The sequence below is a fragment of the Amblyomma mixtum genome, chromosome 7, assembly GCF_055824585.1.
Source record: "Amblyomma mixtum isolate Tamu chromosome 7, ASM5582458v1, whole genome shotgun sequence".
NCBI lineage: Eukaryota > Metazoa > Arthropoda > Arachnida > Ixodida > Ixodidae > Amblyomma > Amblyomma mixtum.
This window is the reverse complement of record NC_143018.1, coordinates 11,387,672-11,415,130: the sequence shown is the minus strand read 5'-3', so window position 1 is coordinate 11,415,130 and position 27,459 is coordinate 11,387,672. Positions and strand designations below refer to the sequence as shown.

Below are 27,459 nucleotides of genomic sequence, written 5' to 3'. Positions count from 1 at the left end.
GTTGGTAGTTTCTTGTTTATGGTTTATGGGGTTTAACGTCCCAAAGCGACTCAGGCTATGAGAAACGCCGTAGTGGAGGGCTCCGGAAATTTCGGTTTGGTTTGGTTTGGTTTGGTTTGGTTTGGTTTATGAGGTTTAACGTCCCAAAGCGACTAAGGCTATGAGAGACGCCGTAGGTGAGGGTTCCAGAAATTTCGACCACCTGGGGTTCTTTAACGTGCACTAACATCGCACAGTACACGGGCCTCTAGAATTTCTCCTCCAAAGAAATTCCACCGCCGCGGCCGGGATCGAACCCCGCGTCTTTCGGGTCAGCAGCCGAGCACCAGAGTCTCTCTCTCTCTCTCACCATAACCACTGAGCCACCGCGGCGGCCGGAAATATCGACCACCTGGGGTTCTTTAACGTGCACTGACATCGCACAGTACACGGGCCTCTAGAATTTCTCCTCCAAAGAAATTCCACCGCCGCGGCCGGGATCGAACCCCGCGTCTTTCGGGTCAGCAGCCGAGCACCAGAGTCTCTCTCTCTCTCTCACCATAACCACTGAGCCACCGCGGCGGCCGGAAATATCGACCACCTGGGGTTCTTTAACGTGCACTAACATCGCACAGTACACGGGCCTCTAGAATTTCTCCTCCAAAGAAATTCCACCGCCGCGGCCGGGATCGAACCCCGCGTCTTTCGGGTCAGCAGCCGAGCACCAGAGTCTCTCTCTCTCTCTCTCACCATAACCACTGAGCCACCGCGGCGGCCGGAAATATCGACCACCTGGGGTTCTTTAACGTGCACTGACATCGCACAGTACACGGGCCTCTAGAATTTCTCCTCCAAAGAAATTCCACCGCCGCGGCCGGGATCGAACCCCGCGTCTTTCGGGTCAGCAGCCGAGCACCAGAGTCTCTCTCTCTCTCTCACCATAACCACTGAGCCACCGCGGCGGCCGGAAATATCGACCACCTGGGGTTCTTTAACGTGCACTGACATCGCACAGTACACGGGCCTCTAGAATTTCTCCTCCAAAGAAATTCCACCGCCGCGGCCGGGATCGAACCCCGCGTCTTTCGGGTCAGCAGCCGAGCACCAGAGTCTCTCTCTCTCTCTCACCATAGCCACTGAGCCACCGCGGCGGCCGGAAATATCGACCACCTGGGGTTCTTTAACGTGCACTGACATCGCACAGTACACGGGCCTCTAGAATTTCTCCTCCAAAGAAATTCCACCGCCGCGGCCGGGATCGAACCCGCGTCTTTCGGGTCAGCAGCTGAGTGCCATAACCACTGAGCCACCGCGGCGGCTGTAGTTTCTTGTAGATGGTTATAAGAGAATGAAGGACGCGGTAAGTGTCTTACAGTGGATGCAAGCCTTGGCAGTGTTAAGAAGGAGCAGATTAAGGGAGGCACGAAACAGGCAGAGAACTTAAAAAGAAGTACAGACAAATTTTACTCCTCCTCTTCGAATTTCGCAACTCAGGCAGAAGTGCAAGCAGTGTTTATTTTTTGTGTGTGTGAGTAGGTCTTTGATGTGATGGCGTTTCTAGATAAAAACATGTTTTTGCTTTAGAGACAGGCTCATGTAAGGCCTCTGTCTTTCTGCGCTAAAATGTTTTATACAAGCTTCAGTTTTTCTGAGGCAAGAAGGAACAAGGTGAATTACACTTGTTGTTGAGCTAGCTTTTTTATTATACTACATATTTGTCAATGCATGCATTTGTAAATTCATGCGATTACAGACATGCCAACGATTCAGGCATCTTGAATCACCTTGTTCGTGAATTCGCTGCATTTCAACAAATGAGCCTTGCGCACATGCTGAGATCCTGTGGCGCGAGTTCAGAAACACGGTATCTTTGACAATTCATAATTACGTATCGGCTAAAACAAAAATATCTTGGGTACATAACCCGTGTATAACACGCAATGTGACCCTTGACAAACGCAAAAGACCAACGACTAAGAAAATTGTTATAACGCAAACTTGGAAACCGTAGTGGTCTTGTCATAACAATTAATGATTTCAAGTCAAAGTAAAGACCGCTCAAGTCAATTATTTAACCAATATGGTGGCAATTTTCCAGAAAGCTTCCAAAATTTTGGCACTTTTTCAAACCAAATAACAAAGCATGGTTCTAAATTCTCTAGAACAATATGTAAATGAAACTCATGCTATGAATAATTACTTCAAATCAGTGTTTACAGTTGGTAATAGTGGCATTTCTCCCGTAATCCCTTTGTATACGAAGTTTTTGGCTCAGAGAAGTATAAGTGAAATAGGTTAGTTAAATCGTTTACTCCACCTAGACGCAAAGAAACCATCTCGCCCTGGCAACATATATGATATATTTTGGCTGTGGCTAGAGTTCCGTCCAGACGCAACTACAATTTGCGCTAGAGTTCCGTCCGGACAGGACTGCAATTTGCGCTACAGTTCCGTCTAGACGGAACTACAATTTGCGCTAAAGTTCCGTCCAGACGGAACTGCATGTAACGATGGGGTTCCGTCCAAACGGAACTGTGTCTGACACCATACAGTTCCGTCCAGCATTATCTGCCAGAATAGTTATGTCAAGACGGAATTAAAGCTGGCGTTAGGGATTGGGAAACCAGTTTGCATGCAGAATTTTGCATGTCGATTTAAAAAAGTGGCAATCCTGTTCAGCCTAATATTTGACAGGATATTCTGCTGCATCATTTTATTTTCCAGGCAGTCAGTGAGAAATGGCAATAGAACGAGTTTTGGCTTGGGTTTGTTGAGACTGAACTGTATCTGACACCATACAGTTCCGTCCAGCATTATCTGCCACAAGAGTTATGTCAAGACGGAATTAAAGCTGGCGTTAGGGATTGGGAAACCAGTTTGCTTGCAGACTTTTGCATGCCCATTTAAAAAAGTAGCAATCCTGTTCCGCCTAATGTGTGACAGGATATTCTGCTGCATCATTTTATTTTCCAAGCAGTCAGTGAGAAATGACAATAGAACAAGTTTTGGCTTGGGTTTGTTGGTGCGTTTGCATAATGCTATTTTAACAAAACTTCTGTTTGGGCTAGATGGTGCATAGCTATAAATGAAATGAAATTTAAGCGCACACGAAAAACGCACACAAGAGGAGATACACACAGGACAGGCGCTATTACTTCATCTGATTTATTCGCAGGTAAGAGAGCGAAAATACATACATAAAACGAGACATGCGCAGTAAAGAAACAGATCGTCATATCACAATGCGTGCTCAAGGTATCTGTATTCTGCCTGCAAAAGATTAACTGATGTGTCACTCGCACAGTCATGCCCCGTCTTCCTGATGTGAAATGCTTCTAATAATTCACGTGCCGTCTTATCACCGCTCCTGCCAAGAATCTTTATCTCCTTCAGCCGCGGCTCGCACGCTCTGCAGTTCGCACAATGGTCAGCCAAATGTGTCCCTCCCCCCCTTAATGCCCGCAAATGTTCTCCCGCCCGGTCATTGACACACCGCCCAGTCTGGCCTATGTAAGCCCTACCGCAGGTCAAAGGTATCTCGTAAACGACACCGGAACAGCAGTCGACATACTTCTTTGAGTGCTTCTTCCTGCAGCCACTCTTCTTTTCCGTTTTTCCAATTCGTAAAACATGTACCAACCAGCCCGTATTTGCCCTCTTCTGGAATTCTTTTCCGTGCATGAAATGCGTGAGCAAAGGTGGGCAAGTTTCTTCGGTGCGGAGAACACCACAGGAACGCCGTGTCGGCTTGCCACCTTCTTCACATGATGGGCAACCTTGTGGATATACGGAACCACTACTGGTTTAAACGAGTTCCTTTCTAGTACGTTCGCTTTGGCGAACATGACCTGCTTGGTTTTTCTAAGAAGGGCCTCGGCCACAGAAACAATGACCGCGCAGGGGAACCCAGCCATAAGTAGCCGCCGTACTTGCTTATTAAAGCTACACTGCATAGCATGCGGGCACGACTTCGAGAGAGCAGACCCCAGGCATAGGCCGGCAATAGCCTCTTAACTGTTTTGGAATGAGCGGAATCAAAAGGTAAAAGCTCTTTCTGTGCCCTCGGAGCATACTCCCAACAAACATGATCAACTCCTATAGTAAAATTGACATCTAAAAACTGCAACGAACCTTGTAAAGGGAGTTCGTGCGTAAATCTCAATCCCCTCCCGTTCTGCTGAAAGCTCTCCAGGATGCTGCCAACTGCTTCGGTGTAAGAAATGTTGTTTAGTTTTTTCAAAACAATAAGAAAATCGTCTACGTACCTAAAAACTTTCAGCACTCCCTTCCCATTAAAGCTTTGCTCAAGGGCGCGGTCAATAAAATCTAAAAACAGGTTACAAAGCACGGGGGCTACGCAGGACCCAATTCAGATCCCTTGTCTCTGACGATAAAATTTATTCTCAAAAGAGATAAAAGTGACACCTAAATAAAACTCAAGAACGCGCATAAAATTGTCCACTGTAAGACCACATGAGTTCTGGAACTCCACCTCTCAGCTTTCTTCTATCGCGCTCCTAACAACACCGAACAAAACATCGCCTGTCCTGTGTGTATCTCCTCTTGTGTGCGTTTTTCGTGTGCGCTTAAATTTCATTTCATTTATTGCATAATGCTCGTTGACCGTTTGTATACGCTTAGTCTTTTTCGCGCTACGTCATCTTGCAGCACAAACAGAGATAGGACTTCACATACCTTCACGAAGAGTTTCTGCACTCTGCCTCTAACAGTGTCATTTTCCCGATCCTGCATGCATGCACGGAAGTTATACCTTCAAGGATGCAACTAAACGCAGTACGCGGACAGATATTTTGGTGCCGTATACATGCGTAGAGAGAACATCTGGATACAGCTTTGTCAACTGGTTATTCCAGAGGCAAAGAAATGCTTTGTGTGGGTAGAAATCACCCATTTTGCATAGTATGGACAGTACGGACATTAGACAGTTTTAGTTTTACGTACGTAGCACCTCCACGCACGTAAACGTGAGCAGTCTACGTAGCGTACGCTCGTGTCGCTTCGTACAGTTTTAGCATGGAGTTTGGCATCAGTTTTAGCTACACGTACGGGACGCAAACTGTGTATATCTGTCATAGAACGTAAAAAATGCGCTAGCATGTTGTGCCGCGCCATCTAGCACAGATAAAGAAAACTAATTTATTTTTGGTCGAGCTGCTTGGAGAGGAGCCAGTCCAAGCCACAGTGCGGGTGGTAAACACTTTCCGCCTTTCTTCTGGCAAACGTTGAGCGATTTCAATGCACCGAACTGTATGTCGCATGTTATCTTCAAAGGGATTGCATTCCTTCACATCCCGCAGCATATTTAAATCATCGCTTTTCGAGAAGCGAAGGTGCGCTGGTGTCCCTCTCATGTTGACGACGTGTGCGTATGGAGCCAAAACGTGCACCGTTTTGCTTTTCCAGCTGAATGTGCCGAGGTTTTGAGCTTCGCGTGGTCTCACGAGACCGTCAGACCACTCGTTGCTATGACGACCACAAACGCTTCTCCGTCAGGCTTAGGAGCTGCTGAAACGGATTTCTATCTGGGAAACAAAAGCTAGTTCACGCCTAAAACTTCATGCGAGAGCAAGAATGGACCAACTGAAGGCAAATACAGCAATTTACAGCATGATACCACGTCGAGGGATTAGCGAGGAAGCTGTTATCGTTGTGAAGCGAGCGGGCAGGGTGCCGCCATCTTGCCAACGCCACGTACGCAAGCAACGTGAAGACCGCAACGCAGATACGAATCTCACGTACGTCGGTGCGACCCACGCTGACGTTCTGCGCATCCGCACTGGAGACCCGTAAGCGCTCTACTTACGTGAAGCTTCCACGTACGTGAAACTAAAACTGTCTATTGTAAACATGCATAGAGAGAACATCTGGATACAGCTTTGTCAACTGGAAATGCTTTATGTAGGTAGAAATCACCCATTTTGTATCTGCAGTAAATATTCCGTCTGGACGGAACTGCAGTAGCAGCAAATGTTCCATCTGGACGGAACGCTAGACACTCCTATATATTTTACAGATATGCTTAATGGATTGCTAAATATTTGTGAATACTATTTAATAAATTTTGATTCACTGGCACTGCACAGATATGGAAAATCGCCGAAGTGATTCCTGTACACAAATCTGGAAGCAAAACCAAGCACTCCCATTTCAGACCTCTACTTAACTTGCACAGCTTGTGAACTCCTTGCACACATCATGGGCTAGATTCTTTTTTCTCTCGAAACGTTAGCACATTCACTACAACATTCACTATTGGCATACTGGATAATGTGTTCATAATATATGAAATAGTCAAGAAAATTAAAAAGATGGAATATTTAGGCAGTTTGGTATCTCATGCAATCATGCTTCTTTATTTTAGAAAAGGTTGGGGTAGACCAAAAAACTTTTAGGTCTGAAAGTGATCACTGATGCAGACACAAAATTTGCATAAATATTTGTTTGTTTTATTGAACGATCAACATGCACACCTTTATTACTCTCGCGCGAACCTGCTGCTAAAAATATTTACAAATAACGGCTCCTCCGTTCCGTTGTTTCAACTGAAAAATAAAGAACCCTTTTTGGTCTTCAAGCCATGAGAAATGCGACGACGGCGCCTGCGAAGATCATCAGGAGCCTGGACAAGGAAGCTGATCCTGGGCAAGAAAAAGAAGAACAAACAGGTTTTTGTCAAGCGCTGTGCACCGCTGCAGCAGCCGTTACACATATTTTGTGTCTCACTGTGGCCATGTAAGTAAGGAGTATGGCATACATTTTGCTAATTACAAGAGTAAGATTCCCTTTTATTGACCACGCCTACTCTAATTGTTCCGCTCAGAAAACAGATGATCAGAAACAAACAAAAAGAGCCTTGAAGCTCACACAGGGCTGAGTACAGCAATGTGTCGGGGTAACCTCGTCATCGCAAAGTTTGAGATGACGTGAGTGACCCCCATCATGAGTTCTAGTTTGTGACTACCAGGGTGAAAGGTAATTCACCACGCTACCATACATCAAGTCGCTGGTGATAAACTCGACTGTGTTGAAGGGGGAGAAATTCAAGTCCCCAAGGCACATCACAGAATCAAACGCTCACCTGCTATCAGCGATGAAGCTCCGCTGACTGGAAGTCCGGCGAAGGCAGCCCGATCTGGAGGGAAGGAAGTAACAGATCGACTCTTTAAATGAACTAAATGAGCCATCTATTCGCATCACACAATAAAAGTGCCTCACTGCCGGCATGCATAGCCTTTATAGAGGAGTAAATACATCAAATTTCAGTTGCATGTTTTCTTCTTTGTGATAATGCGTAACACATTAATCTACATTGATCACCACGTGCTATTTGCTTGCGAGTGCTAAATAATTTCTAGGGAAATTTCTTCTCTCATGTTCTTTCGGTTTCAACAGCTTAATGATGGCTATGACTTCAGAGGTGAGTATAGGTCATGTGAAGCATGAAGAAAACCTTTTCTTCATGCTTCAGCGAACCTTTTCTCATTTATTTAGGGATCCTCATCTATCATTTAAAAGCGTTTTATGCCCGAGGCAATCAACGTCGCTTTACAGAAAAGAAAACTGCAATATAATGGCTGCTTCTTGACTCGTTCTGATCCTGGTTTTTCAGGCAGCTGGGGCGCTATGCCGGAAGGCCCGAGTTTGGCGCTCGCCCGAGTTTCATCCGAGTTTGCGATGACGGCAGTCAGTGAACGAAGATAGCGCGGAACGTGCGCAGGCAGCGGCCAATAAAATGTAGAGATAAAGCCACGTAAAGGCGATACAAGCGCACCCTGCGCGCCTGTTTCACACTTCAAACACAATACACTGCGCAATACCAGGCCGCAGCGCTACCTGAAGTTATCAGCGCCATATCAGCAATCGCGAAATCGTGACTTCTCTGCTATCTATCTGCACACTCGCCGCTAGCTGTTTGACACGCCTTTTCGGGCGCGTCAAAGGCGTGTCTTCTCTTTCAGGCTCTGTCTGTCTCTCCATTTCCGAAGACGAACAGTGCGCACTAGGTGCACTCTTGTATCAACCCTTTCTCTTCTCTCGAATACGTTAAAAAGCAACAGATAATATTATGAACATTTTGTTCATTTCCAAATGTATTTTAAAATCTGAATCCACTGAAGCTTTGTTGAAAAGCATAGCTTTAGGAAATTGACAAAGATTTGACGCTTTCTGCCGCTAGAGGCGATACTGAGGCCATTGCTTGCAGCGTGGCTTGCAAACGAACTAGAGCGGCAGCCCACCGTGTCGAAAACGAGAGAGCTCCTGCGCTGACACGCCGCCGGTAGCGCTGCCTTCGACTGGAAAGACTGGGCAACTACTACACCCTGAATCTGTCTTATTTTTCGGCCATTGCGATAATATATTTTATTGTGTCGCATATCAAAATATAACAGTCATGCATCTTCTGGCTTGCATAATAAACAAAAGCAAAAAGCTGAACTTCACTGCACCCCCGCGTCACTGCTGCTTTCTGCAGCGACCTCAGGTGGAGCTCTCCGCTGCTACGGCCGCTGCCGCACCCCGCTATGGCCAACCATTGCTTTTACTACGCTCTTGGCGAATCTCAGCGGTAGAAATTGGCCGTGCGAGCGGCTGTGATGCGGTGTGAGAAAAAAAATTGCTGTTTGGCTTTATTCAATGATTCATTACGTATGCCTGTTGTGTATGACGCCTCTTTAGTGCACTGCGGATGCGAAGAGCGTGCTACCCAGCGACACAACTCATCCTATGTCATCAGACGCTGACTAAAAGCTTTGAAGGGGGTGGGGCGCGTATCTGCGTAGTATTTCTTAACGTCGCGCACTTCAAGGTTTTGCGGATTGGTTTGGTCACTAGCGTCGATAGCCGTTTTATACCGCATTAATATCATTCGGGCAGGTGAGGGATCCTGTTTGTAATAATGGAATCTGACTTATAACAGAGAAAGGTGTTACGGTTGTGAAGTACGCAGTGCTTGCGTGCTGGAAATTACAAACACTTTATTGCACTGGGTCTGGAGCAGCGATCGTTTGTCGATCCCAGATGTGTTTGACACATTGATGCTGAGCTTTATCACCGATGAAAGGACGGCCAAGCCAAACACCTGTGGTTCGATGTTGTTGGAGTAGGACGTGCTCCAAGCACCGGTTCGTCGTCGTGCTCCATGTTTGACGCCTTGCAAGCAGGTGTGACGCGCCTTCAGCGTTGTGCTGTGTCTTACGTGGTTGCAACAGGCTATAGTGTTGTGCAATCTTGGTATGCGAGCGAAGAAATCGACGGCTTTCGCCACATTGCGTGTCCTTCGCAGAGGTGCTTAGATTTATCAGCGATGACGTCCGTTTTGCCTGTTATATTTCGATGGTCAACATCGTCGATGTCTGTCAGCAATCAGCACAGCCGCGCAGCACACCTGTAGCCGGCAGGGATGTTGGGAGTGGCCCACCCATAGCGCGTACGCCTATAATTTATGTACGGCACGCCGGGGGCGTGACCAATGGTTTTGATTGACAGGTGAACTCGGAGCTAAACTCGTGAACGGTGAAGTGCCCCGAATTCATCTCGGGACTGTCATGGCGTCAGCAGCAGCAGCCTGGGTAATCGCTTCCTCTGACGGCAAATGTCAGTACGGCCGGCTGGACCCGTTTACTGCCTTGGCCGACGACGAATTCCAGCGACATTTTCGCCTCTCCAAAAAATCGGTACGATGGTTGTGTAAATAGTTAGGCGACGACCCACGCCTGCGGAGAGTGCGCTCCGGCTTCATTCGCTTTCGGTCGAAGAGCAAGTCCTCTGCGCCCTCCGGTTCTTCGCGACCGGGAGCTTCCAGGGGAGCGTCGGCGCAGACCGCTTTATTGGACGCCAATAAAGCACTGTGAGCCGCTGTGTGAGGGACGTCTCCGACGCGCTTATCGACGCGGCTGTGCAGAAGCGGTGGCTCGCTTTGCCCACGACTGCGGCCGAGCGTGCGTATGTTGAGGAGCGTTTCCTTCTGCGCGGCGGCATCACAGACGTCGTGGGATGCGTCCACAGGACCTACATTGGCGTAAAGGCCCCTTCGAAGTCCAGCCCTGACATGGTGAAGGCCAACTATTTCACGAGGGAGGTACATTATGCATTGAACATTGCAATCAGTAAAAAATAATTGTTCTCGCCAAGTCCTTTGGGCTACTCTACAGCACAGTGCCAAAGTCGGTCCCAGACTCTTTTGGCGAAGACTGGATCAGCCGCTAACCGGTTCCACAGAGCAATTCATAACATGCCAGGTACCTCAAGAAAGGCCCACAAAAAAAAAGTGGGCTCCTCGGCAACGGCGAAATCGAAAGTTGCAGATGGCCACTTGTTAATCGGGTCACTGCAGAGCACTCACCACTGTGCTAATTAATTAAATCCGACGAATGAATGTCATCTTTCGCACAAACCTCTCACTTGCATCTAAAAAGTATAGTCACAATGCTGCAGAATCGGGAAGATAACCGCCACTACTCACCAAAAGCCGGTTCGAGCTCATTGACAACGAATTTCGGACAGCTCACATTAACGGGGTATGCATGAAATGAACAGATGCATGCAGTTCATTTCAGAACATGGCATAATATTCAAGCGATTCTGAACAAAACGAGTTTTCTCATTCAAGTCACGCGAAATTCAACTTGCGATGAAAAAAAAAATGTGAGATAAAAAAGTTTCACCATGCGGGATTTGAACCCACGCGCTCCCATTGCCTGTCGACTCTCCGGAGCGACGCGTTAGACCACACGGCCACAGAACAGCGCGGAGTGATACACCGCTCTTTATATTTTTTTTGCGGACTACTTCCGTAGCCTTCACAGCGTTGCACATGTACCTCGTCGCCATTGGCGGTCAGCTGATGGCGGGCGTTGGTAGCGTTCCCTCGCGGTACAAAGCAAAATTTAATAACGCATAAATCACTCCAAAGCGCTTTAAATCCATATCTTGCACACTAAAGGTGTATTAAGTGCATTATAAAATTCAACAAGCCTCATTTGTCTATTTGCACACGCAATGCTCTTGGTGGAGCGACACACAAATGAAAAGTGCACCGGCGGTTGGCTCACGTGACCCGTTCTTTGTAGACCGCCCAAGAAGCCGATGAGGTGGCGCCGATGTGATGATAAATCACGGAATATATCCAGATAACCCAATGAAGTTTGAGGCGTGACGAGGGTGGGATTTTGTCTTGCTACCATTAGTTCCCTCATCTGAGGGCGTCGCCAGAGCTCGGGAAGATTCCGAGTTTCAGCAAACTCGGGCCTTCCAGCATAGCGCCCCTGGCTTCAGAATTGCAGTGTATTAAAAGCGATGATGCGGCGATTATATCGTAGTTTTTTTCATGTCTCACGTGACATATGCTAACCTCTGGTGTCATAGCTATAGTTCGGCTGTTCAAAACGAAACCATTAAAGCTGATAGAAGAAATTTGAATACAAATTATTTTTCGGTCGCAGGCGAATGCCATGTGCTAATCGACGTACACTAAAGCCATAAGCATCATTAGAAAGAAGAAGCACGCAATCGAAAATTTAGTGTCTTTACTTCATTAAATGTTTATATTCTACAAAAAGAAATCCTCTTCAGAACCTGAGAGAGTGTTTTGGAGTACAAGAGGACCCACGTACTGCGCCCCATGGCCCAGCCTGTAACCCGGTGTTGAATTCTTTGCCTACATCGTCTACTTTCTTTGTAGCTTATAAGCGGTTCATAAAATAAGCAATGTATGTGGCTTGGCGAATATTCTTTCGGTTTTGAAGCGCTATACACAAAGAAGACTGTAGAGAGGAAGAGGCAGCTAACTTTCGAGTGAGGCATAAGCGTATTGTACGGGTCTGCGTACGGTACATTGTCATAGCAAGTTTTAGCTTGGCTTCGACTCTTCCTGCTATGCTTGAACGTTGTATCTAACCCACCTAGCGGTAACCAAGGCCTTTATAGTAATTATGAGAACAAAAAGTAACTGCGCAAAAGGACGGGATAGTAAGGATAGTAAGAACCAAAGGCACGCATACACAGAGAATCCTTGGCATTCGGGCATTCTGAGACACCCCCCTAGGAAACACTTGCAGGTTTCACATTGTATACTCACTCTTAGTATAGATGGTCCAGGTCTCGGAAGCTTCAGTCCAAGCACGGCGTTCGTTTCGGAAGGTGTGGCAAATCCCTGGGGGGTTTACTTCGTCGCGGCGGTGCTGAAAGTGCAGGCATTGGAACCTGCTTTCTGTGGAGCAGTTCTTGGCGCAGGTTTCTGCGTCGACACCAGGGATGACTGCGGACGGCTCCGTGCCGTCGATCTCACGGCCTAGAATCGCTTCGTAGTCGTCCACGAAACCTGTAACATGCGACAAAGAAGTGACTACTTCGAGTGAATCCCAAAAATTAAGTAGAAGTCAGGTTTTAAATGCCCGTGCGTAACGTTTACTACTAGCATGCTTGCATACCTTTCGTGTTATAGGGAATAAGATATGGCTCATCGCCTATGCATTAATTAATATCACCTGCGTTATGAAGGTAGAGAATAAGATGAAAAAAATGAAATTTTGACTGCGCGAAATGAGGAGCGGGTATAAGAAAAACCTCAGTCCGCTAAGCGACCTATCGATAAGAGACCTGAGAGGAAGGCAAGTCCATTTTGAGATTTGCATGGAGACATAGTTTTGTGCTGTCACCATTTGCTGCTTCTGTACAGCGCAGTTTTCGTTCAGAGTAGGGAAATGACAAAATTAGGCTGGTATTACGAAAAGCAGCGCCGAATTTCTGTGCATAGAGGGTCGTTAAGCGTCTCAAAATGTTCTTGTTTATCTCTTGTGTCGTGTTTTATGGCACATAGGCAACTGAGGATGTCAAGCGTCTCTGTGAGTATTGTTTGCAATGTCGGCGAGTATTTGCTTCTAAACGCGAGATCCCTCATCCGCTGTTTGAGATATGGCAATGGAGACCGCTCTCAACCATATCTAAGCCCGCGTATCTGTGATGTCCAAATTCACACGCACAACGTTACTTACTTTTCTCGGATGAGCTGATACCAGTGAGTATGACAATGATGAGGAAGGCTTCGATCATCTTGTTCGCAACAAAACCCATGGTCAGTCTTCAGTAATCTGAAATTAAAGAAAAGAGAACAAATTCCCACACGGAACTGCGTAGCAAAAATGCAACACGAAAGTCACCTCAAGTCGCTATAGAAAGTAAACAAGTGGCATGCAACAATCTGGATTTGACCGCAAAGAAAAAAAAGTACGCGCTATCAACTCCCTGCACTCAACCACGCCAAGACTGACTCGCCGTTCCAACAATGTCACGATGCTTGGTAGACTCCTTTTAGAAAAGAAAAAAAAGAATACACTGTGTGATGCGGTGATAACAAGCTCGTTTGGCCACGTGAAGTAGTTTTAATAACAGAACTCCCGGAATAAGACAGGAGACATAGAAGCGAAAACGACACCACAGGCTTTTTTCGTTTCTGTCTCCTGTCCTGTCCGATTCTTGCAATCCTACCTTTTATTTAAATGAACCAACTAGCCCGCAAGAACATTCTACTATGAAATAGTAGTAATGGTCACTGTTTTAGCATTCACAGTGCCATACAGCAAAAGCAATTTTCTTTAACATACATCCCTCTCCATTCATGTTTAAACTATCGGCATCTATCTCCCCCAGAGACGCTATTCTGAAATGCACGCTCAACATATTTATGTCCTATTGTTCATATTACGCCCCAACTCACTCCGTTGCTCTGATGCCTCCTGCTGTGTAGTCTTATGAATTTGAAGCCATTCGCACACCGAGCTACTGAACTGTTTTAGTAATGCAATAGTCATTACAATCAAAAGAGCTACTACTGGGGCTAGTTGGAGATACATACTTGAAGGAATTGTTGAGCGCTAAAAAACCACGGAAAAAGGACGAACAAGGAAAGCGCTTCGTCCCGTGTGTTCGTCCTTTTTCCGTGGTTTTTTAGCGCTCAACAATTCCTTCAAGTCATTACAACATCATAGTTTTTGCATAATTACTCTATCGCTTGATCCCGGGTTCTCATTGTGGGCTGATGGCCGCAGACATTCGTGCATTATCGAATAGCGGTTGCGGTACCAATCATCCCTTCGTAACAAAACAGACAATGCATGTAAGTCGACACACACACTCAAGTCTTCGAATCACACGCCTCCATGATAAAGCAGCGCTGACGGACTTCCCAGGGCTTCATACTGGAGGTTGATAAGCTCTATACTGTGCCGACGGACGCAAGCAGGCAAACGCGTGATAACGGCGCGTCCCGATATAGACGCGCGTTTATCTGCCAACTTGGCCATTGCGTCAGCCCGTAGTCCGCTTCGAGAGGGTGGCTATTTCGCTAGGCATCTTGCAAAACAAGTGGAATGTAATTTAAACCAGAACTGCAGTTTGCACGCGAGTATGTGTACAGTTAAAGGGACTATGCAACGAATTAAAAGTCGCTTGTAAATGTTTTCAGTGCTTAGAAATGATGCTAAGAAGCACGCACACCAAGTATGAGTCTTCGGAGCTGAGCCGGCAATTTACTATGAACTTTTAAAAACCGTGTTTTTTTTTTAATTCGCGGGCTGATTGGTGCGTTCATAGTGACCGATTTTGAAAATAAAATCAGGAAAATAGACGACACTAGTCCCGTGACGTCGGCAGGCCACCACACGCTGTCATTCGCTGGAGCCACGACGTCACGGGCAAGCTTCCGGTAGCACGCTTCCGGCAAGCGCGAACCATGGCATTGCCTTCGCGTATATGGTTTCAATATACCTCTGCCGCCTCTTTCTGTCGGAAGTTCGGGAGCCACTCGCACGCGTTTTCAGAGTATGGACATGTCTTCGGGGGTGTTGAAAAAATTATGGTCGATGCTGAATCGACGTTTCGGCGCCAGAGCAGCATGTTAGCTACGGAGCAGGCGATTTTGGAGGCCAGGATAATAATTTAAACAAATACGTAGATTTATTTCACTCGCGTTGAAACCTTCGTACGCGGTCATTTCTACATTTCGCGAGCAAAAGGATGCCAAGAGAGGTCGCCGCAATACCACCAAGAGGCCCAGCTACAATACGAAATTCTTCGAGCACAACAAATTTTTGTACATGTAGCATGACTTCCCCGGCACCAGCAAAATATGAGACAGAGTTATGATATAAACATGTGAAATTCCCTCACGTGCTATAAATTATCGACAGCTACGCCAGATTAACATTCGTTAATCTATACTTTACTGCCCACAACAAGACAAATTTCATTCGCACGGTTCGAACTCTACTTTTTTTATCACGAACCTCAAGCTGAAAATAAATTACGGGACATATAGGGCCGAATTCCGATAAAGTGCACAACTCTGAGAATGCGCGGAAAAAAATTTGTGAACTCACCGTACTAGGGACACACTGAGAACTCTGGCGACCGGAGACCGTCGTCGTCTATTTGTCTTCCGACGGCAGATGCCCGACCGAGCAGACACGTACGCACACGTCTTATATGCTGCGTGACGTCTGTCAAACTGACCATCCCTCCACTTTGCGATCATGTGTTTCCGTCACGTGTCTTATCGGGTGAGTCGTACCGGCCGGCTTGTTCGCGCCAAGAAGTAAAGCACCAATCAGCGCAACCGCTACATCGTCGCCTTACCAGCCCCCGTCCATACACGCCCATTCTTCGAACCCCTCCCGCACCCCCTTCCAGTTTCCTGCCGGTTCGCCGCTGAAAGCCATAAAAAAGAAATGAGAATGACGTGTAATTTCGAAAGGCTGGTGCAACCCAAAAAACTTTCCAGACACAGCTCCATGCTTCTGTTTCGTTCCATTGTTTCCGAGAGCCCAGTCTATCAATACCGGATGCATATCTCCGTTCTTCAAATCTTACATGCAAGCTGCAATTACAATGGAGAGCTGGGCTAGTTAGAACTTGCTTTTAGGAAGCATTTAAGCACAAATACACTGCATATTTCAAACTGCCTACGACTCCCCACTGTTTGCCGCGTCCCACGTGAAGCCTCTCTCCTCAGCTTCGTCACTGCCACTGCACTGTGCCGCCCGTTTACGACCAACGAGTAATGCCCGAAGCTTTTTACTGGTCTCAGAATAACGGCACCCAAAAATTTTGTAGATAAAATGCACTTCAGTTACAGATTGCTTCGGGATTTAGAGAACTGCTGGGCTTCGCAAGGACGGGTTGTTTTGTCGTGATAGATACAAGAGGTGAGAAAGCGCCGAAGGTTCAGACAGGATAAGATTTCGGGCCCTTGGAAGGGGTCATGCAGTACAGACGTCCCTTAACTCAGTAATATTCCTTTTTTTTTTGCTTTTTGGTGATTCTATGCCCGAGGGCTGAAAAAACGGAACTTCATTTTCGAGTCTTATCATTTGGCGTTTCAGCCGAAACGGCACTGCAGGTGCAAAAATTCCGAGAACGGTCAAATGCATTCCTTGCTTACTGCGTTTGTTCCGGTTATTACGCGCGCATTAATTGCTGCAGAAAAGCGACCAGATAAAATGAAGCAACGTTATATGGACATGTTTACTTTTATTTTTGCCAATTCTCTTCGTGGCCGTAATTGAGGCGCTGCTTATAGAAAATCCCTGTTCTAAACGTCACCAGTGCCCCCACCCCCCTAGCACTGTGTTCCAGCATTATAAAACTCACTATTGTCGTGAGTGTGGACCTGTGTCATGGTTCGATAACACATTTGTCCTCTTTTGCCGCAACGATGCGCTGGTGGAGAATATTTAACACAAGCATTAAGTAAGACAGGAGCTCGCATGGTACCCATCCTTCTGTTGTTTTGAATGACGGCGAGCTTTCGCCTATTGACGTCCATGGAATTTTGAGCATGCGAGCATGAAGGGTGTAATATTTTGCGGTAATTTTTTTTTTCGTCATCGTCAACTAATAAACCCTTAGAGGCCGAAAGAACATCCGAACATCGCACAGTTCTTGACAACCTACTCTGTAAGCAATTTTTAAAATATCTATGTATGTGTTCAGTTTGGATGCGGCGGTCGTGTATGGTCTGATGTTCTCCTCGTGCGTTTTTTTTTTTTTCCTTTTGCACTGGAATGTTTGCTACCCGCTTACACTTTCTTCAAGTAAGAAGTGTCGCGCTCCAATTCGAAACATCTGCCATCAATAATCCTGCGAGAAGCACTCTCGAAGCGCTTTGTATGTCTCTCCTTCTCTGTCGTCCTTGTCTTTTTGAGCGACTTCACTGTCGAAATAGAAAACCAACTCGCCCCTTAATTCCATTATCCCGAAGGTAAGACCACTCTGAATAGTAGGCTGTGAAAGCCGGTATTTTTTTCTTATTCGTGGGACGAGTGCACAGCTGTAAACAGACCATACCAATTAATGCGGCGAGTTGGTCGTGTTGATACATATTTTTCAGAAAAAGCAGCGCAAAGAAGACGTGTACAAAGACGAGACGACCAGGATCAAGGCTCGTCCTTGTCGTCTCGTCTTTGTCCACGTCTTTTTTGCGCTGCTTCTTCGAAAAAGCATACTAACCCACAAAGAATCATGCAAAAATATCCCAGTGGCATGCAGCTCAATAACAAGCAAAACTTTTCCAACCGAAGTCTCCGTATTACCGTCTCGTCCTTCTGCAAGGGTTCGATCGTGTTTTAGTGTAATTGTTATTTTGCAACTGCTTGGCGCCGGTACAGAGTGCATGCCATGCATATTCGGGAGCTCGCAAAGAGCAACCTGGGTCTCACAAGCGCCACCGATGGCGGTGTTTGGAACAGTCAGCTGCCAGGGTAGTTGCCCACTGCTTGAAAGTTGCACTACAGTGCCACTTGTGGTATTAGGACTTCCCACGATTTATGAATCCATGAAAGGCAAGGGGTGCTTGCGCGGGAGGGATTTCTAATGCTATAGCTTAGTACTCTTAATAGTTTATTGTCCTTGTTTAAATATCTTTTTGTTTGAAATATCCTTGTGCAGCGGCCACCTTAATCCGCAAAACAGAAGCCGAAATGCATTTGAAAATAGCTTGGAGCCAGGAGGAGGTCAGGCGGACGCACAAAAGGACAGCCAGCCATGCAGATAAGATTAGAGGTCAGGGCAGGAGTATTTCAGGTGCAGACACAGGGACAACAAGCTTGGAGATAAGATTACAGAAAGCGGATACCAGCCACGGAACTTATTTATTCAGTGGATGACGTCGAGCTTCGGTGAGAAGGAACTTTCGGACTCCGCTACCGCCCTGAAATGACCGATACGCCATAAAGCTGTATGAACGGCCGACCGCATCTCCGAAGGCAATGAAAATCTATCAGTGGTGACCACTTGGCGACAGTGAAACCAGAATATGATTCGTGTAACTGATATCTGCCTGTGCTACAAGTTCGCTTTAGCGGCTCGACAACGCCAGAGTGCTGTCAATAGCAATTATAAAAAAATAAATAAAAATAAGGCGGACGAGACGCAATGCACTTCGTGTTATTATTGTGAAAAGAAAAACCGACTACGCTCCCGCTATGCTGCGTAAGAGGTGAAACGCAAGGAGTGCGAGCGTAAGCATTCTCTGCTTTTTTTTTCTTTACTGACGTAAGCGTTGTCTGCGTTTTCATTCTCTTTTCAAACCCTTCTTTGATTCCTTACTGCGCTGTACGGTATAAGGGTCCACCTATCATAGGACTGCCACCGCGTCTTAATGTATACTTGCTTAAACTTCTCCTGCAGACAAGCACGTTGCTTCCCAGAAACTTTTCAAACCGTTTGGTAGCGTCCCATACGATAAAAATGAGAGTTACACTTAAGAAACACCAGCCAAAAAGACGGGGATAAAGGAGAGACGAGGCACACACAACGACCGGACTATCAACTGTGGACTGTGGACTATCAAAGACGGGGACAAAGGAGAGACGAGGCACACACAACGACCGGACTATCAACTGTGGACTATCAACTGTGGACTGTGGACTATCACAATTGATAGTCCAGTCGTTGTGTGTGCCTCGTCTCTCCTTTGTCCCCGTCTTTTTGGCTGGTTTTTCTTAAGTATGTACCAACTAACCCAGATTTCAACTCTTCTGCGAGAGTTACACGCACGGTGTCTTAAGCTGATTGCTGTGAAGAGCTGTGCGTGATCAGTGCGGAATGTGTTTCGCAAAAAGCTTTTTCGGGCTGCGGTTAGGTCTCCAACGTATTCAACATAATCTGAAGCTGCCCCGAACCGCTTAGAGAACACGGCTACGCTAGGCTTTGATTTATTCTCTGTGTAGCTAATCCCACCTTGGAAATGCGTAATTTACCAAAGATACGTGCAGCAAAAATACCAATTTAATATCTCGTTTAAGACTGCGCCAAGCTTTGTCCAATCCCTCGTCGTGGGTATGTGCCAATTTCATATAAGTCAACAACAACAACAAAACATCGGTTTGCGACCGCAGAGAAGGCCGAGTGGTTTGAGCACCCGCTTGCCATGCGGTAGTCGCGGTGTTAGACCCCAAGTACAGCCAGATACCCACCCGTGACATGATGGGTACCAGCTTTCTCCTGGCATGGTTCTCCGCTTATCTGAGGTGAAATGCTTGCGAAATGGCCCTCCGACCACATCTTCTGTAGACGACTTCTTGCCTTTGCGCCATAAAAATCATTATCAACGTCATCCACATCGGTTTTTATGAGAGGTGCAATAGAAATAAAAAAGAGCAAAGGGAAGGAAAGGCTTGGTAATTTTTTACCATTGCGTAATAGGGAAAAATCAATTTCTGCTGAAGGAGTTTCTAGGCTTTCGCGGGTGCATCTACAATGATTTCCAAGTCCATCATGCAGACTGCTAGCTTTCTCTTTGGTGAAGCAAATCAGACAAGATATATCGAAGAATTACTTGCAAAGCCCTACCAGTTAGTTACAGCCGTATGCACACATAAACGTATTTGCAATGTGCTGCGCTCAGTTAACTAATCTCATAATGGAAAGGCCACAAACAAAAACAGCAAGACGCCGCATAACCAATCTGTGACTTTCATCATGATCATCTTCATCATCTGCCTACGTCCACTGCAGGACAATTGTCCCCCCTCCCAGTGACTTAATCAGTCCTGTTCCAGCTGCGGCCAGTTTTCCCTTGCATGCTACCTAATCTCATTTCTTCACGTGCCATTCTGCCTTCCCTTGCTACACTTACCGTCTCTTGGAGTCCAGACTGTTGCCCTAAAGGGATGTGGGTTACTCGCCTGTACATTACACGCCCTGCTCATGCCCATCACTTCGTCCAGATATTGACTGGGATATCATACACTATGCTCTCTCGTTTGTTTTCAAGGTCCAAGAAGTATACCCGTGTTTCATACTCAGTCACCAGCCACCCGTAAAAGAAGCTGCCATCAGCAGTGACGGCCGTGTTTCATGAGAATGTTTCACTCGAATATTCCTCACATCTGGAGAATACCTGAGTAATTTGCCATTCGCTGATGACATTGCCTTGCTAAGCCACTCAGGACAAGAACTGCAAAGCATGATCAATCAGTTAGACAAGCAGAGCAGAACGGTGGGGCTAAGAATTAACATGCAGAAAACCAAAGTAATGTTCAACAGCCTAGCAAGGGAACAGCAGTTCGCCATTGGTAGCGAAGTGCTGGAAGTAGTAAGAGAATATGTCTACTTAGGGCAGGTAGTGACCGCAGATCCGGATCATGAGAGGTAAATAACTAGAAGAATAAGAATGGGGTGGAGCGCATATGGCAGGTTCTCTCAGATCATGAATGGTAGCTTACCAATATCCTTGAAGAGAAAAGTATACAACAGCTGTATCCTACCGGTACTCACCTATGGGGCAGAAACGTGGAGGCTAACAAAGAGGGTTCGGCTTAAGTTAAGAACAACGCAGCGAGCTATGGAAAGGAAAATGATAGGTGTAACGTTAAGAGATCGAAAGCGGGCGGAGTGGGTGAGGGAACAAACGCGGGTTAATGACATCTTGGTTGAAATCAAGAGGAAGAAATGGGCTTGGGCAGGGCATGTAATGCGAAGGCAAGATAACCGCTGGTCCTTAAGGGTAACGGAGTGGATTCCAAGAGGAAGCAAACGTAGCAGGGGACGGCAGAAAGTTAGGTGGGCGGATGAGATTAAGAAGTTTGCGGGGATAGAGTGGCGGCAACTGACAAAGGACGGGGTTAATTGGAGAGACATGGGAGAGGTCTTTGCCCTGCAGTGGGTGTAGTCAGGCTGATGATGATGATTCCTCACATCGGCTGCCAATGTTTTGGTCACACAGAGCGAGCATACCTCGACCACACACAAATTTCTGCAGAGATAATTTCTACACACCCTACACTATGCCCGATCCTGCCGCATCCCGAAGAATTGTCAAGAACCTATTTATCAAAACTGTGCTTTCCACGTTCCTCGACAGGTGCCGAGCTTGTGGCTCCTTAGGCCAGTATTCAGTTACTTCAACAAATGAATCAACTGGAGAGGTATGTTTTATTTTCTAACTCGAAAGCTACCCTCAAAAGCTTGCAAGCTGCATTACCCCGCGCAACTCATGAACAACTTGTGTCTAAATTCCGTGACACGTACCGTCATCAACCGACAACACAACCTACTTTTCCGATGACTGCTGGGACACTGCGGCGATACAGGAGACCACCGTGCGGACGAAGCCACCCGATCTTTTATTTATTTATTTATTTATTTATTTATTTATTTATTTATTTATTTATTTATTTATTTATTTATTTATTTATTTATTTATTTATTTATTTATTTATTTATTTATTTATTTATTTATTTATTTATTTATTTATTTATTTATTTATTTATTTATTTATTTATTTATTTATTTATTTATTTATTTAATACTGCAGAGTCGCTCGACTCCAAGCAGGCATGAGCAAGGGCATGAGCACAGATACAAATAAAAAAACAAGATACGCACGAACTTCATGCAAGAGCAAACGATGATGCGAAAAAGAAACCAAAAAGACAAGAGTTTCACATAGAAAAGACTCTCAAATTATCAACAAACGTTTCTACATTTGGTCTTTTCACTACACACTTCGGCAATTCATTCCACTCTGCAATTGATCTGAAAAAAAAATGAGTGCTTAACTGTGTTAGAGTGTGCACGAAATTCTTGCAGCATTTTTCCATGGTTGTAACGCGTACTTGCTCGTGAAACAGGAGTAATATAATCATGGGAGTTTATTCTAATCAGATTATTATATATTAGGTACAAAAATTTCAATCTTGCTTCAGTGCGCCTTGTCTGAAGAGATTCTAGGCCAATAGAATTGATCATAGCTTATACACTATCTGTTCGTTTCTATCGATTGTAAATGAAACGGGCCGCTGTCCTCTGCACTCTTTCTAATTTGGAGATATTCTTGGCCGTAAGTGGGTCCCACAAACAAGCATATTCCAGACGAGGCCGCACCAAAGCCTTATACGCTGCCAGTTTGACATGTTTTGGGGCCTTTGAAAGCTTACGCCTCAAACACCCCAGAGTCTTCAGAGCTTTCCCGCATGTAATATCGATGTGAGCATACCAGTTTAGGCAATTAGTTATCTGAACTCCAAGGTATTTCACAGGCGAGGTTTCTGGAAGTTCGTTTCGTTTCGTTTATTGGGGTTTAACGTCCCAAAGCAACTGAGGCTATGAGGGACGCCGTAGTGAAGGGCTCCGGAAATTTCGACCACCTGGGGTTTATTTATTTATTTATTTATTTATTTCGTGTACCCTCAGGGCCAGAGGCATTATAGAGGGGAGTGGTTACAAAAATTTAAGAAAAAAAATGTACAGTGCAGCAAACTAATTAGTAATACAAAAATGATTGCTCCTAGTTATACATTATTAGCTGTTGGGTTCTTGGTGTGCTGGTTAATAGTATATAATACACAAAATGCACAAAATACAGCGCAGCAATACAGTGAAAAACAAACAAACAAAACGCTCGTACAAAAAACAACAAGAATATAGAATTAAAAAAAAAGATGATGCTCCTACTTATACAAAGTTTTCTAATGCTGTTTTGAAGCGTTGGTTGTCAGTAATGGTAGCGGTAGATGCAGGAAGGTGATTCCACTCAGCAGCTGTGCGCGGAAGAAATGACTGAAACATGGCATTGGTATTGCAAAATGGAATTCCGACTTTGTTATTGTGATCTAGCCTTGATGAAATGTATTGGGGAGGGGAGATCAGTTCGTGGCGAAGTGAAGGATGATAAAATATCTTGTGAAAAAGTGAGAGTCTAAGGGCTTTACGGCGAGATGCTAAAGATGGCAGGCTGAGATTTAATTTCATTGCAGAGATGCTGGCAGTTCGGTTATAATTACATACAATAAAACGAGCAGAATTATTCTGGACCATTTCTAATGAGTGAATTAGGTTTTGTTGAAAGGGATCCCACACTGCTGCAGCATACTCTAGCTTTGAGCGGACCAGTGTCTTATATAGAAGTAGTTTTAGGGAAGAAGGTGCCTTAGAGAAATTACGTTTTAGATATCCCAGCATGCGATTAGCATTATTAATTACGTAAGAAGTGTGAATGGACCAAGTGAGGTTGCTAGTAATATGGATGCCAAGATATTTATAAGAAGAAACAGGATCTAGAGGGACATTATTAAGGTGATAGGAAGGTAGCTGGCCGGATGTTCTTGATACACGCAGAAATTTACATTTTTTGATGTTTAATTCCATTGACCATGATTGGCACCAAATACAGATAGCGTTAAGGTCTGATTGAAGAGAAGATATGTCATCGTCGCAAATTATTTCCCTGTAGATGACGCAATCATCTGCGAATAAATGAATGTTAGAGGAAACACAAGAGGGTAGATCATTAATGTAAATTAAAAAAAGTAGAGGACCAAGTACCGACCCTTGAGGTACGCCGGACTGTACTTTACTTGGCTGCGAGGTTGAGTCATTAGCAGAAACAAATTGCTAACGGTTAAAAAGAAAGCATTCGATCCAAGCAAGCAGTTTGGGATCAATGTTAAGTTGATGTAACTTAAACATTAGAAGGTTATGGCATACTTTATCAAATGCTTTCGAGAAATCTAAAATTATACAGTCGGCAAGTGAACAGCGGTCAAGGATGACGTTTAGCTGATGCGTGAATGATACTAGTTGTGTTTCACATGAATAAGTCTTGCGGAAGCCATGTTGCGATGGTGAGAAAAATGAATTAGATTCGAGAACGCTAGCTAGATTTGAGGCAAGGACATGTTCTAGAATTTTACATGGGATGCAAGTGAGCGAGATAGGCCGGTAGTTAAAAGGACAATGCTTGTCACCTGATTTATGGAGTGGGATCACCTTCCCTACCTTCCATTCAGCCGGCAAAGAACTTTTTTCGAGCGACTGCTGGAATATCTTTGTTAGAAAAATGGAAGAATAACAGCTCGTGTTTTTCAAAACTTTCGCGTTGATTAAATCGTGCCCAGGAGCGGAAGATGGTTTTAGAGATGAAATTATTGATTCGATGCCTTCTGCTTCAATGGTTATGGGAAACATTGCTGGATAAACATTGTTGTGCGTAGATTGGGGCGTAATATTGGTAGTTGAAGAAAAGTTGCGCAGGAAAACTTCGTTAAGTACAGACGCACATTCGTTAGCTGGAATAACATTGGAAGAGCTGTCAATCAAGGTTATCATGTCATCCGCTTTGGGGTTAATCACACGCCAGAATTTTTTTATGTCGGTTTTAAGCATTGATGGCAGGGTATTATGAAGAAAGTTATTCTTTGCTTGTTTAAGCGCGGTTAAATACTCATGGGCTGCCAGTTTGTATTTAGTCCACCGTGTTATGCTAACAGAACCTTTCGCAGATTTGTAGAGACGCTTTTTTTTATTAGACAAGCGCTTGAGACAGGTGCTGTACCATGGAGCGTTATGGTTACAGACAAGGGTGCGAAGTGGGATGTATTTGTTTGTTAATTCAGCAATTTTGGAAGAAAACATATTCCAGTTAGACTGAACACTACGGCAGTCAAAGTCTTGTAGAAAGACGTCAAGGAAGACTGATAATTCAGTATTAATGGCTTCAAAATTAGCTTTTGCATAATTTCGAAACGGTTTGAATTTTTTAACGGTTTTTGGTCGCAAGATATTCAAGTTGAATGAAAGGGCCGAATGGTCGCTCAAGCCGGGTAAGTACGTGATGTCGGAAACAAGATCAGGTTGCGCTGTTAATACAAGGTCCAGTGTGTTTGCGGCAGATTCCATAATTCTTGTAGGCTGCGTAACAAGTTGCGAAAACGAAAAAACAGAGCACATTTCTAAGAACTCATTGGCTAATGAAGAAAAAGGCTGTAAGGTTGGAGATCCAGTGTTCCATACTATATTTGGTAGGTTAAAATCGCCAAGCAGAAATAAAGGTAACGTGGGATAACGGCATGTAACGATGTTAATGATATCATGTACCTCATTTACGAAGTTAGATGAATGGTTTGGGGGGCGGTAACAAACACCAATGATTATCTTGTGGTGGTTTAGTTCAACGATGGCCCAAACCATTTCTAAGTCAGTAGATACATGAATACACTGGGATGCAAGATCTTTCGAAATGGGTTCTTTAACGTGCACTGACATCGCACAGCACACGGGCCTCTAGCATTTCGCCTTCATCGAAATTCAGCCGCCGCGGCCGGGATCGAACCCTGGAAGTTTCTGGAAGTGGTACGCCAGCTATACAATATGAATGTATCAGAACAGTTTTCTTTTTACAAATTCTAAGTACGGAACATTTTTTAAACGTTAAGAAACATACCCCATTGGTTACACCAGTTTGAGATCTTCTGCGGGTTACTGTTAAACTTAATTTGGTCCGGTGTGGAGTTAACTAAGGAATATAAAACGAAGTCATCTGCAAATAGTTTAACTCTAACTTCGGAATCAAACACATTAATAATGTCATTTACGTAAATTAAAAATAGAATAGGCCCCAGAACTGATCCTTGCGGAACACCAGATGAAACCGGAAGTTCATCAGAGTACTCATCGTTAACACGAACATATTGAAATCTGTCTTCTAAGTAGGCTCTAATAAGGTCAATAATATTAGGATTGATTCCGGCAGTGTAAAGCTTTTGTATGAGTTTAGTGAGCGGAACCTGATCAAAGGCTTTGGCGAAGTCAAGAAAAACAGCGTCCATTTGTTGTTTGTTATTAATTGCAATAGAAAAATCATGGCAAGTGGTTATCAGTTGTGAGACCGTAGATAAACCACGCCTAAATCCATGCTGCTCATCACATAAAAAATGGGTCGATTCCAAAAATTCCGTCAGAGCTCGGCAGATCACATGCTCGAACATTTTTCAACTGGTCGAGATCAAACATATTGGGCGATAATTAGATACGCGAGATGGTTCACTGCCTTTAAAAACTGGTACGACACGTGCGGTTTTCCATTCCGATGGTACTGCGCACTGAGACAGACAAGCGTTGAAAATAATATATAAGTAATGTGATAACCATTCTTCGTAACGGCGGAGAAAAGCTGGAGGGATGTTATCAGGCCCACTAGACTTTTTAACGTCAAGTTTCAGAAGAAGATTCAAAATACCTTCGCGGGAGATAGTAACATCTGGCATTAAAGAAATGTAGCCGTCTGGCTTAGAAGGAAAACTCGAGGTTTTATCGGTATACACTGATTGGAAGTACTCATTAAACACACCAGCAGTATATTTTGAGCCTGTGACAGGTGAACCATCAACTATTAATGACACATTGCGTTGTTTGTCGCCATTAATGTATCGCCAGAACTTCTCCGGTGCTTCACTGAGAAAACGCCCAAGCGTAATATTAAAAAAGGAATCCTTAGCTTGATTGATCTTGTTTCTTAATATACTGCCGATCTGCCCGCAACCACTGTATTCTTGCAACCAATGCTATCTCAAGCATTCATGCTCCCGGTTAGTTTCACATGCCTGTGCGGGAGCTCATACTTGACGCATGGAATTCTTGCGAACCTGCCAACCCACGCCCCGATTCATCCAACTCCGGACTACACTTGTGTCTCCCACCTTGTCTACCGTGCCTAAACTTAGCTCTGCCGACTGCGGTCCAATGTTGATTTCACAAACCTGAACTCATTCCTCATTGCAAAGGCCAACAGCCCTGTTTACGACAATTGTCGCAGAAGTGAGACAATACAACGTCTGCTTTGTGAATGCCCTGTGTTCAACGCCGAAGGACAAACGCATGCACTGTGGTTTGGACCGCCACGGCCCGGCCCTCTGACGAAGAGCGAAATCCTTGGAGTTGAGACAACAGCGATCGACCGCCTTGAATCTACACAGAGCACTGTTTTGATTCCTGAGGTCGTTCTTGTGCGACAGGCTGCGACTTTGCAGGGCGCATGTCCTTACTTGATTTCCTTGCTTCTTAATCCACCCTTCTCCACCATTTTTTTTTTCTTTCATATCCCCTCTTCCTTTTTTCACGGCGCAGAATAACAATTCTGGATCATACTTCTTGTTAAGCTCCCTGCCCTCTCTTTTCCTCTTTCT

At 45.1% G+C, this 27,459-nt stretch overlaps 1 protein-coding gene across 2 annotated transcripts in view; it reads right to left on the bottom strand.

Annotated features, from left to right (window-relative positions):
* Window positions 1-6,424: 6,424 nt before the first annotated feature.
* LOC149335011 (uncharacterized) overlaps window positions 6,425-27,459 on the bottom strand; it is a 41,899-nt gene continuing 20,864 nt past the window's right edge. Inside the window, exons 1-5 of one of the 2 annotated variants that reach the window (XM_089551705.1) lie at window positions 15,375-15,555; window positions 12,993-13,088; window positions 12,077-12,319; window positions 7,079-7,132; window positions 6,425-6,638 (exon numbers count right to left, since the gene is read on the bottom strand). In XM_089551705.1, the coding sequence (XP_089407831.1) occupies window positions 6,571-6,638; window positions 7,079-7,132; window positions 12,077-12,319; window positions 12,993-13,071 (444 nt within the window). In that variant the 5' untranslated portion in view covers window positions 13,072-13,088; window positions 15,375-15,555 and the 3' untranslated portion in view covers window positions 6,425-6,570. Of the gene's footprint in view, window positions 6,639-7,078; window positions 7,133-12,076; window positions 12,320-12,992; window positions 13,089-15,374; window positions 15,556-27,459 lie in introns of those variants that run through there. The other variant, XM_089551703.1, reaches the window with a different exon arrangement.